Source organism: Aulonocara sp. 'chitande type north' Nkhata Bay, linkage group LG4 (assembly GCF_057382095.1).
Source record: "Aulonocara sp. 'chitande type north' Nkhata Bay isolate Kocher_YH1m ecotype deep benthic linkage group LG4, A_spYH_male_GT1.1, whole genome shotgun sequence".
NCBI classification, from domain to species: Eukaryota; Metazoa; Chordata; class Actinopteri; order Cichliformes; family Cichlidae; genus Aulonocara; species Aulonocara sp. 'chitande type north' Nkhata Bay.
In genome coordinates, this window is record NC_141347.1 from 8442311 (window position 1) to 8454959 (window position 12649).

At 44.4% G+C, this 12649-nt stretch overlaps 1 protein-coding gene across 1 annotated transcript; it reads left to right on the plus strand.

Annotated features, from left to right (window-relative positions):
* The first annotated feature begins 7087 nt into the window (after positions 1 to 7087).
* On the plus strand, positions 7088 to 11224 carry LOC147331909 (uncharacterized). Its single transcript, XM_086288240.1, has 2 exons — positions 7088 to 8250; positions 11092 to 11224. The coding sequence occupies exon 1, from the start codon at positions 7261 to 7263 to the stop codon at positions 8188 to 8190; it is 930 nt and encodes a 309-aa protein (XP_086144366.1). The 5' UTR covers positions 7088 to 7260; the 3' UTR covers positions 8191 to 8250; positions 11092 to 11224.
* The last annotated feature ends 1425 nt before the right edge of the window (positions 11225 to 12649 follow it).

A 12649-nucleotide genomic window follows, 5' to 3' on the forward strand; every position in this document is an offset into this window, starting at 1 on the left:
TGCATGACCGCGGGACAGACGGTCAGCAGAGTCTCCCTGAGCCTAGCATGGCTCTCAGTTAAATACCTTCTCCAGGAACAAAAGGCAGTACACAGCTGTTTCACACCTTAAGGTTCACACTCCCTTGCTTCCTACCAGAGTCCTCAAAGACACAAAAGACTCTTCCTGTGGAGTTGTCTGCTTCCCCCAACTTCCTTACTAGACCCCCAGCATTTGTCTTACTGTATGAGTGTGAGACATGTTAAAATCCAGTGGCACCAAGGTATCATACAATAAAATAATGTGATTAATGCATAAGTAAAAGAAATTCCTATACATGCCCCTTCCTGATTTCTTATGTTTTAACATGTTTGTTACACTTACATGTTTCCAATTTCAAATGTTAACACAGATGTTCAGAGTAAATACAGATTGTAGTTTTTCAAATGATGATTTCATTTAGTTTGGGGAAACAGCTCTCCAACTTTACCTCATGTAGAAAAAGTCATTTCCTTCTGAACCTAATAAGTGGTTTTGTCATCTAGCAAGAACTGCAGTCAAGCATTTGCAATAACTAATAAAAAAGCACTTGGGACAATTGTGTTGGTGACAGCTTTTGTTATAATATCAATAATATTTCTATGAATATGGGATACTGTTACATGTTTGCATAGACTTTTGTGGAATATGGAGACACTCCTGGCATTATATGAGCAAAGTGAGACTCATTTTTTAGGGTTGGTGGAGATGAGTGTGAAGATCCAAACAATCCCTGTCAGTGATGGAGAAGCTTTGATGAAAATATTTGGTAAAAAGTTCACCAGCATGAAGGAAATGAAGTTTCAAACTTTCCTTAGGAGGAGCCCAGCACACCTGCTTAAAGAAAAGTGAGTGTGGCGATGTGGATGCTTGCAGCGACTGCTGTATAGAGGCCATCCTGCTACACATGAAACACATCAGAGTCATAATTGTTATTTTAGTCACGTGTTTGTTTATTATCCTTATTGTTTTATCTGGGACTGTTTGCAGACATCTCAGAGAGAGGAGACACCAGCATCTGAACAGAGACTCAAACCAGCAACCTGCAGCTCCCTGCTTGGCTGCTCCAGTTTTCTCCTCACTCATGTTGCCCACCAGTGATTTCTAGCTGCCCACCCACACAGCAGGCTAGAATATGCACTGAGCCTCAGCACCCAATACTTGGACATGTTTTCTTTATTAAACAATGAACCAGACCCCAAAAGTAAACAGCTGTTATTGCTAGGCAACGGGAGCAGCATTTGGCGATGCAGCACCTGACATTCCTGACCATGTGGGCGGAGCATGCATGAAACGGAATGTTTAGTAGAACTGTGCAACACAAGCACTTAGTTCCAGCATGTTTCATTGTATCCAGACACAGCTAGAGACACATCTACAGCAGCATCTCTGTGCAGGACAAACGACAGTTGACGAAGAAACATCGAAAACTTCACTTCACTCCTCTACAAAACGTTGGTTCCTTTGTTTAAAAGGCCAAAATGAATCAAGGGAGATCGAGAAGAGGATCGGCGAGTGCTTCACCTCACAATTCAGTACAGCTGATTCATTTTAAATTTCAAATGATACAGGCTGAAAATGTCAAATTAAAAGAAGAGGCAGAAAAATCGAGAGGAGAAGCTAAAAATTCAAAGTTTGAAACTGAAGTAGTATTGCAGGAATTACTGGATGTGGGTCTCAAACTTAAAGGAGAGAAGATAAGAAAACAACAGGCAGAAAACGAGAATGAAAACATGAAGAAAGAACTGTTGCAAGCTCAAAAAGCATTGGAGGAAGAGAAAAGCACAGCACAAGAAGCCAAAAATAAATATCAAACTGCAAAGAAGGAGGCAGGAAATGTGATGCAGGAATTACAGGAGGTGCAGGAAGCTTTTGAAGAGGAAAAAAGCAAAATGCAGTTGGCAACACAAGACGCTGCAAATGTAATGGCTGAAGCTGAAACACTAAGGAAGGAATTACTGCATGTGAAGCAACAACTTGAAGAGGAGAAAAAATGTAAACACGAGACAGAAAATGAGATTGAAAATATGAAGAAAGAATTGTTGGAAGCTCAAAAAGTGTTGGAGGAAGAGAAAATTAAAATACAGGAAGCAAAGAAAGAAATGGAAGATACAAAGAGTTACACTCAAAACATGAAGGAGGAACTGATGAAAGTGCAAGAGGAACTTGCAGAAGGGAAAATTGAGTTGAAGGTATTCAAGAAAGAAACGACGGTGACCAAGAAAGGCTGCAAAGATGAACTTAAAGAAATACAAAAGCACAAAAAGGAAGCTAAAGAGCTCCTCAAACACAAAGGGAAACTGGCCAAACAGCAGCTGAAAGAAACATTTAAAGATGCCGAGGAGCAGCTCAACAAAACCTTAAAAGAGCTGAAGGCAAAAGAAAAGCAAGCCGAGGACAGGAGGGGATTCTGGAGCAGACTGCTGAGAAAGAACTGACCCAGCAGCATCTTCCTCCTTCCCCCTCTCTCAACCTTTCTTTCACAAAAATCCCCCCAAACTTTACTTGGGACGTTTGCTTGTTTTTTTAAAAACTCTATTCTGAATGCATGTACTGACATACAAAAATAAAATTGCCATAACTTGACCTCATGTTGCCTGCTTCTTTTCTTGTGTGTCTGTGGATGTAAAACAGTAACACACTTTCTGCTCTGTGTGTTTTTAATTGCAAATAAATGCAATATGTTTTCATTTTAAAATGCAGTGCAAAAAACTTCTGCTTTAAATCTTTTTTTTTTTTTTAGCAAAAAGCTTTTTTTTTTGCCTGTTGTGGAAGTTTTCCATTTAAATAAAGCCTGCAGATGAGCGGTGAGCGGTAGCTAACATTCTTTAATCAAAACACACAAAGAACAGACAAGCAAGCTTGATGAAGTCCCTGCATGACCGCGGGACAGACGGTCAGCAGAGTCTCCCTGAGCCTAGCATGGCTCTCAGTTAAATACCTTCTCCAGGAACAAAAGGCAGTACACAGCTGTTTCACACCTTAAGGTTCACACTCCCTTGCTTCCTACCAGAGTCCTCAAAGACACAAAAGACTCTTCCTGTGGAGTTGTCTGCTTCCCCCAACTTCCTTACTAGACCCCCAGCATTTGTCTTACTGTATGAGTGTGAGACATGTTAAAATCCAGTGGCACCAAGGTATCATACAATAAAATAATGTGATTAATGCATAAGTAAAAGAAATTCCTATACATGCCCCTTCCTGATTTCTTATGTTTTAACATGTTTGTTACACTTACATGTTTCCAATTTCAAATGTTAACACAGATGTTCAGAGTAAATACAGATTGTAGTTTTTCAAATGATGATTTCATTTAGTTTGGGGAAACAGCTCTCCAACTTTACCTCATGTAGAAAAAGTCATTTCCTTCTGAACCTAATAAGTGGTTTTGTCATCTAGCAAGAACTGCAGTCAAGCATTTGCAATAACTAATAAAAAAGCACTTGGGACAATTGTGTTGGTGACAGCTTTTGTTATAATATCAATAATATTTCTATGAATATGGGATACTGTTACATGTTTGCATAGACTTTTGTGGAATATGGAGACACTCCTGGCATTATATGAGCAAAGTGAGACTCATTTTTTAGGGTTGGTGGAGATGAGTGTGAAGATCCAAACAATCCCTGTCAGTGATGGAGAAGCTTTGATGAAAATATTTGGTAAAAAGTTCACCAGCATGAAGGAAATGAAGTTTCAAACTTTCCTTAGGAGGAGCCCAGCACGCCTGCTTAAAGAAAAGTGAGTGTGGCGATGTGGATGCTTGCAGCGACTGCTGTATAGAGGCCATCCTGCTACACATGAAACACATCAGAGTCATAATTGTTATTTTAGTCACGTGTTTGTTTATTATCCTTATTGTTTTATCTGGGACTGTTTGCAGACATCTCAGAGAGAGGAGACACCAGCATCTGAACAGAGACTCAAACCAGCAACCTGCAGCTCCCTGCTTGGCTGCTCCAGTTTTCTCCTCACTCATGTTGCCCACCAGTGATTTCTAGCTGCCCACCCACACAGCAGGCTAGAATATGCACTGAGCCTCAGCACCCAATACTTGGACATGTTTTCTTTATTAAACAATGAACCAGACCCCAAAAGTAAACAGCTGTTATTGCTAGGCAACGGGAGCAGCATTTGGCGATGCAGCACCTGACATTCCTGACCATGTGGGCGGAGCATGCATGAAACGGAATGTTTAGTAGAACTGTGCAACACAAGCACTTAGTTCCAGCATGTTTCATTGTATCCAGACACAGCTAGAGACACATCTACAGCAGCATCTCTGTGCAGGACAAACGACAGTTGACGAAGAAACATCGAAAACTTCACTTCACTCCTCTACAAAACGTTGGTTCCTTTGTTTAAAAGGCCAAAATGAATCAAGGGAGATCGAGAAGAGGATCGGCGAGTGCTTCACCTCACAATTCAGTACAGCTGATTCATTTTAAATTTCAAATGATACAGGCTGAAAATGTCAAATTAAAAGAAGAGGCAGAAAAATCAAGAGGAGAAGCTAAAGATTCAAAGTTTGAAACTGAAGTAGTATTGCAGGAATTACTGGATGTGGGTCTCAAACTTAAAGGAGAGAAGATAAGAAAACAACAGGCAGAAAACGAGAATGAAAACATGAAGAAAGAACTGTTGCAAGCTCAAAAAGCATTGGAGGAAGAGAAAAGCACAGCACAAGAAGCCAAAAATAAATATCAAACTGCAAAGAAGGAGGCAGGAAATGTGATGCAGGAATTACAGGAGGTGCAGGAAGCTTTTGAAGAGGAAAAAAGCAAAATGCAGTTGGCAACACAAGACGCTGCAAATGTAATGGCTGAAGCTGAAACACTAAGGAAGGAATTACTGCATGTGAAGCAACAACTTGAAGAGGAGAAAAAATGTAAACACGAGACAGAAAATGAGATTGAAAATATGAAGAAAGAATTGTTGGAAGCTCAAAAAGTGTTGGAGGAAGAGAAAATTAAAATACAGGAAGCAAAGAAAGAAATGGAAGATACAAAGAGTTACACTCAAAACATGAAGGAGGAACTGATGAAAGTGCAAGAGGAACTTGCAGAAGGGAAAATTGAGTTGAAGGTATTCAAGAAAGAAACGACGGTGACCAAGAAAGGCTGCAAAGATGAACTTAAAGAAATACAAAAGCACAAAAAGGAAGCTAAAGAGCTCCTCAAACACAAAGGGAAACTGGCCAAACAGCAGCTGAAAGAAACATTTAAAGATGCCGAGGAGCAGCTCAACAAAACCTTAAAAGAGCTGAAGGCAAAAGAAAAGCAAGCCGAGGACAGGAGGGGATTCTGGAGCAGACTGCTGAGAAAGAACTGACCCAGCAGCATCTTCCTCCTTCCCCCTCTCTCAACCTTTCTTTCACAAAAATCCCCCCAAACTTTACTTGGGACGTTTGCTTGTTTTTTTAAAAACTCTATTCTGAATGCATGTACTGACATACAAAAATAAAATTGCCATAACTTGACCTCATGTTGCCTGCTTCTTTTCTTGTGTGTCTGTGGATGTAAAACAGTAACACACTTTCTGCTCTGTGTGTTTTTAATTGCAAATAAATGCAATATGTTTTCATTTTAAAATGCAGTGCAAAAAACTTCTGCTTTAAATCTTTTTTTTTTTTTTAGCAAAAAGCTTTTTTTTTTGCCTGTTGTGGAAGTTTTCCATTTAAATAAAGCCTGCAGATGAGCGGTGAGCGGTAGCTAACATTCTTTAATCAAAACACACAAAGAACAGACAAGCAAGCTTGATGAAGTCCCTGCATGACCGCGGGACAGACGGTCAGCAGAGTCTCCCTGAGCCTAGCATGGCTCTCAGTTAAATACCTTCTCCAGGAACAAAAGGCAGTACACAGCTGTTTCACACCTTAAGGTTCACACTCCCTTGCTTCCTACCAGAGTCCTCAAAGACACAAAAGACTCTTCCTGTGGAGTTGTCTGCTTCCCCCAACTTCCTTACTAGACCCCCAGCATTTGTCTTACTGTATGAGTGTGAGACATGTTAAAATCCAGTGGCACCAAGGTATCATACAATAAAATAATGTGATTAATGCATAAGTAAAAGAAATTCCTATACATGCCCCTTCCTGATTTCTTATGTTTTAACATGTTTGTTACACTTACATGTTTCCAATTTCAAATGTTAACACAGATGTTCAGAGTAAATACTAGAGATGGCACGATACCACTTTTTTATGTCCGATACCGATATCATAAATTTGGATATCTGCCGATACCGATATGAATCCGATATAGTGTTTTTTAATCAACAAAACTGTTTTTTAAAATATCTTGCTGCATTTTGCAAGTCTGCAAGTTCATACTCAAGTTTAAAACAACAACTACACTAAAGCTATTCTGTTATACCTGTATACAAAAAAAATATTTCATAGTTCAGCAATACTGATCAATCTAATAAACTTAGACCTACACCATCCTCCCTATTCTGGTATTTTAAAGAGTACTTAGCGTAAATATTAAGCAACCTAACTAATAGGGTTCCAACTCCCAGCAACAACAAAAATAAATAAATAAAAAATAGGAAACCACCTCTCACGCGACACCTCATGATGCTTAATCGACGTAATCAACCTTAATTTGATGCAGTGTAATAAGAAAAAGCACAGAAATCAATTATTTTTCAAGAAATATTAAATAGATTCAACATCTTTCTTCAACAAAATTGCAGACATCAATTTTAATAGTTTAGACTGCAAAAACAAAATATTAGTGTGACTATAATATCCTACCTTATACATTATTCTTATAGCACATTTTTGTAGTATAACCAGGTGATGCAGAGAACTTTTGTAATTATTGCCCCACACCTCTACACAATAAGTCAAGTATGGTAGGACTAGTACACAGTATAACAAAAACATTGCATGGCAGTTTAAGAAGAACTTGGCTCTATTTATGATTGAGATACTTTTGGACACTTTATTTTGTATATGTCTGATGTGTGATTTCCAGCATAATTTGCTATCAATCATTACTCCCAAGAATTTTATTTCTGACACTACATCTATGACTACACCATCTATTTTTATTACAGTATTGTGGCGGACCACCAGGTGGCTCCACTCACACACAAGTTGAAAGGAAGTGTGGGGGTGGAGATTTTGGCGCTGACTATATGTGAAGTTCTGTCAGTTAATAAAGTTGTTGGAGTGAGACACTGAGACCTCTCCTGTCGTTGTTACATACCTCCACATTGGTGACCCCTGTAGTGAACATGCTAAGGCTCGACGACGAAGCCAGCTCTGGCCTGGAAGCATCGGCGGCCGCCGGACCTTCACCTCCGCCGATGGCTGCGTTTGCTGTGGCGCTTAAATTGCCGGATTTTTGGCTTCACGATCCTCCTTCATGGTTCATGCACGTAGAAGCTCAGTTTGCTCTTCGTGGAGTTTCAGCCGACGACACTAAATACCACCATGTGGTGGCCTCACTTGACCCGCTGTCAACCCGCCGTGTGATGACTCTCCTCCGGGATCCCCCAGCCCAGGGCAAGTACGCCGCCCTCAAGGGGCTGCTGCTGCGGCGTTACTCCCTCTCTGATGCTGAGCGGGCCGAGAAACTCCTTTCCATCGCGGGCCTGGGCGACGGCACCGCCCTCGAGCTCATGGAGAGCATGCTGTCCTTGCTGGGCGCGGAGGACGGAGGATTTCTCTTCACCCACCTCTTTCTTCGACAGCTGCCGGCTCCAGTGCGCGCTGGCCTTGCCAACTCCCCGCTATTGGCCACGAAGGATTACCGCTCCCTTGCGGAAGAGGCGGATCGCATCCTCCTGGCTACCAGGACTTTCGGCGTCCAGACGGTTATTCAGGACCCACCAGCGTTTTCCCCCTCCCCCTCACCGATGCTCCACGGGCCCTCCGACTCGTCCACTGTGGCCGGAATCGCTGCACGGCGGCACCGCGGCACCGCGGAAAGGGGCTTTGTTTTTATCACCAGCGTTTTGGAGCGAAGGCACGGCGCTGCCTCCCGCCTTGCAGTTTCCAGACCCAGGGAAACGGGCATGTCAGCGCTCTGTAGCAGCCGCGATCGCTGGCAACAAGGAAAGGCTGCTTTTCTTAGAGGACTCACGCTCGGGGAGGCGTTTCCTGGTGGACTCCGGCTCACAGAAGAGCCTTCTTCCCCCGGCTGGCTCGGACAGGCTAGCTGAGGGTTGCGGGCCATTGCTAACAGCGGCTAATGGCTCTCCCATCAAAACCTTCGGTGAAAGGTTGGTGACTGTTTGCTTTCACGACCGTGACTTTCAGTGGAACTTTGTTGTTGCTGCTAGCTCTGTGCCTATAATAGGCGCTGATTTTCTTTGTGCTCACGGACTACTGGTTGATGTGGCTAACAGACGTTTAATTGATGCTGTGTCCTTTTCCTCATTACCCTGTTTGACTCGGGGTGCTCAGCCCGTGGTGCATGCTAACTCAGTAGATTCGGGTGACGTTTTTCAGTGTTTGCTTTCTGAGTTTCCCTCACTCACTGTCCCCACTTTCTCGAGCACGGTGACGAAGCATGGGGTAGAGCATTACATAACTACAGTAGGGCCCCCGGTGTTCGCGCGCGCGCGCCGCCTCGACCCCGCCAAACTGGCTGTCGCTAGGGAAGAATTTGCCACCATGGAGCATCTGGGCATCGTGCAGCGTTCGAACAGTGCCTGGGCTTCTCCGTTACACATGGTGCCTAAATCTGATGGTCGGTGGCGACCTTGTGGGGATTTCCGCCGTCTTAATAATGTCACGGAGAACGATCGTTATCCCATTCCCCACATCCAAGATTTTTCCGCCCATCTTGCGGGGACCTCGGTTTTTTCTAAGATCGATTTGGTACGGGGATATCACCAGGTTCCCGTGCGCGTGGAGGATGTCCCCAAAACCGCCGTAATTACACCTTTCGGCCTTTTCGAGTCTCTGCGCATGCCGTTTGGCCTGAAAGGTGCCGCCCAAACCTTCCAGCGGTTGATGGACTCGGTCTTGCGCGGGCTGCCCTTTGTTTTTGTATATCTTGATGATATACTGGTGGCCAGCAGCTCGAAGGAGCAGCACATGTTCCATCTGCGTCAGGTTTTTCAGCGTTTGGCGGAGCATGGACTGATTATTAATCCGTCTAAATGCCAGTTTGGGTTGCCCGTTCTCGATTTCCTTGGGCACCGTGTTTCCGCCGAGGGCGCGGTTCCGTTGCCTGACAAAGTCCGAGCTGTTTCGGAATTTCCGCGTCCCACGACTGTTAAGGCACTGCAGGAATTTTTGGGGATGGTGAATTTTTACAACCGTTTTCTCCCCAGAGCGGCACATCTGCTGAAGCCCCTTTATGGGGCGTTAAAGGGTAAAAAAGCTAATGACCCCGTTGACTGGTTTCCGGACAGCATCCAAGCGTTTTCTGATGCTAAGTCAGCGTTAGCTAATGCTGCCCTTCTGGCCCACCCATCCCCCTCAGCGCCGATTGCGTTGACCACTGATGCGTCGGACATAGCGGTGGGTGCGGTGCTGGAACAGCGAATCTCGGGTGTCTGGCAACCGCTCGCCTTTTTCAGCCGTACGCTACGTGACAGCGAACGCAATTACAGCGTTTTTGACAGGGAGCTACTGGCGCTCCACCTGGCGTCTCGTCATTTCCGGTTTTTTCTCGAGGGTCGTCACTTTACCGCATACGTGGACCACAAACCCTTGACGTTTGCCATGTCCAAGGTTTCCGATCCATGGAGTGCACGCCAGCAGCGCCAGTTGGCAGCCATTTCTGAGTTTACCACGGACATTCGGCACGTGGCTGGTAAATCCAATCATGTGGCTGACTGTTTGTCCCGTGCGCTGGTTTCTTCCGTCTTTCTCGGCATAGACTACTCCGCCATGGCTGCCGATCAGAGCGGTGACCCTGACAGCCTCGCGCTTAAATCCACCCAGACGGGCCTCATACTGGAGGACAGACCCGTGCAGGACGGTGGTCCCCTCCTCGTCTGTGACGTTTCCACCGGCCGCCCTCGCCCTGTGGTTCCCGCTTCCTGGCGTCGTCAAGTTTTTGACTCGGTACATGCTCTCTCTCATCCAGGGGTCCGGGCCTCTGTTAAACTGGTCAGCTCTAAATTTGTTTGGCCAGGCCTTCGCAAATCTGTTAAGGAATGGGCGTCGGCGTGCATTCCCTGCCAGCGCGCGAAGGTTCATAAACACACCAAGGCGCCCCTGGAGCCGTCCTTCATACCCGGCAAACGTTTCGATCATGTGCATGTCGATCTGGTGGGTCCCTTGCCCCAGTCACAAGGTTTTACGCACCTTTTGACTGTTGTTGACCGGACCACCAGGTGGCCGGAGGCGGTGCCCCTGGCGTCCACTACCGCAGCAGTGGTGGCCAAGGCGTTTTTGTCGACCTGGGTCTCGCGTTTCGGCCCACCCACGGACATTACGTCAGACAGAGGCCCCCAGTTCATTTCCGAGCTTTGGTCGGCCATGGCTGATGGACTGGGGGCTAAAGTCCACCGCACAACCGCATACAACCCGCAGGCTAATGGGATGTGTGAACGGTTCCACCGGTCGCTGAAGGCTGCCTTTCGCGCCTCCTTAAAGGATGGCAATTGGGTTGACCGCCTCCCGTGGGTTTTGCTTGGGCTGCGCTCTGCGGTTAAGGAGGATCTCGGCGCTTCCCCAGCTGAGCTAGTGTTTGGTCAGCCCCTCCGCGTGCCTGGAGAATTCTTGCCTGAAAATCCTCCTCCCTGCTTCGATCCATCGGTGCTCTCTCTCACCCCGCTTTTGCACTCGCTTCGGGTTCCTGGTCCGGTGCACCATTGCGTGCCTGACACCTTTGTTCCAAAGACTTTAGAGACTGCTAAGTTTGTTTTTGTCAGGCACGATGCCCACAGGACACCGCTGCGGCCGCTGTATGACGGCCCGTTCAGGGTTATTGAACCGGGCCAGAAACATTTTGTTTTGGATTTTGGGGGTCGAAGGGAGACTGTGTGTGTTGACAGACTTAAACCAGCACATGTTCTTCCGGACAGTGATGTAGTGCCGGCCCAGGCCCCTCGCCGTGGCCGACCTCCTGCGCTGGGGTTGACAGTCTCTGGTTTTCCCCCCAGGACTACCCCCGGACCACCAACGTTTGAGCCTCCTCCTGCCTTTCCTGCTCGCCTTCACCAGCCTCGTTCACAGGATGGACCTTCCTCTGCCTGTTCTCTCCCTCCCAGGTTCAGTCGTGCGGGTCGTTTGCTTAGACCCAGGGTCCTGGACTGAATGGAGACCTGACTGTGTGTTCAAGGGGGGGTATGTGTGGCGGACCACCAGGTGGCTCCACTCACACACAAGTTGAAAGGAAGTGTGGGGGTGGAGATTTTGGCGCTGACTATATGTGAAGTTCTGTCAGTTAATAAAGTTGTTGGAGTGAGACACTGAGACCTCTCCTGTCGTTGTTACATACCTCCACAGTATCTACATTTACATTGTAATTCCCAAAGAACATTACCTTGGTTTTGCTCAAATTTATAGATAATTTGTTAACATCCATCCATATTTTTAATTTCCTTAACTCATTGTTAATGTTAAGTACTAGGTCACTATGGTCGTCGTTAGAATAAAAAATATTGGTGTCGTCAGCAAATATGACAAATTTTAATAACTTTGATACATTAAATATGTCGTTTATATAAAGGTTAAATAGAGTTGGTCCCAGAACTGATCCTTGTGGCACTCCACAGCTAATGCCCAAATACCCCGATTCAAACTCGCCCATCTTCACATACTGCTGTCTCTCAGTCAAATAACTTTGGATCCATTTCAAAGCCACTCCCCTAATACCATATCTGTCTAATTTTTTAAATAATCTGCTATGATTAATCGTATCAAATGCTTTCTTCAAGTCAATAAATATCCCTGCTGCATGTCTTTTTCTATCCAGACTGTTGGTTATCTCTTCTATTGCATCAATGATAGCCATTGAAGTTGACCTTCCTGTCCTAAATCCGTACTGACTTTCATTAATTAGTTTATGTTTGTCAATAAATTTACCTAGTCTATTATTATAAAGTTTTTCTAATATTTTAGAAAACTGAGGGAGCAGGGACACTGGTCGATTAGTGAAGATGTGTTTGTTTCCACTTTTATATATGGGTATAACTTTAGCTATTTTCATTTTCTTTGGGCATTTCCCTGTTTGAAATGATAAATTACATATATAAGCTAGAGGTCTGGCAATGCTATGTATGATTCGTTTAACTAATGTCATATCTATACCAAAACAATCAGTAGAGGTCTTGTTCTTACAGTTGTTAACTACATCTAAAATATCTAATTCAGTAACTCCCGACAAGAAGATAGTCTTTGAATTTATTTCTATCAGTGACATTTCGCTGCGATTACTTTTTGGAATTGTTGTAGCCAGCTCCGGTCCCACATTTACAAAAAAGCTGTTAAAGCACTCCACCATCTCGTTTAGATTGTAATTGTCACTGTTATTATTAGTGAAATAATCTGGATATGAGCATTTTTTTGTGTTACCTTTAATAATAGTGTTAAGTATTCCCCATATCTCTTTAGTGTTGTTTTTATTTTTATGTATTAATTTAGTATAGTACAATTTCTTACTAGTTCTTAATATTTCCGTTAGTTTATTTTTATAATTTTTATATCTATACTCTGCTT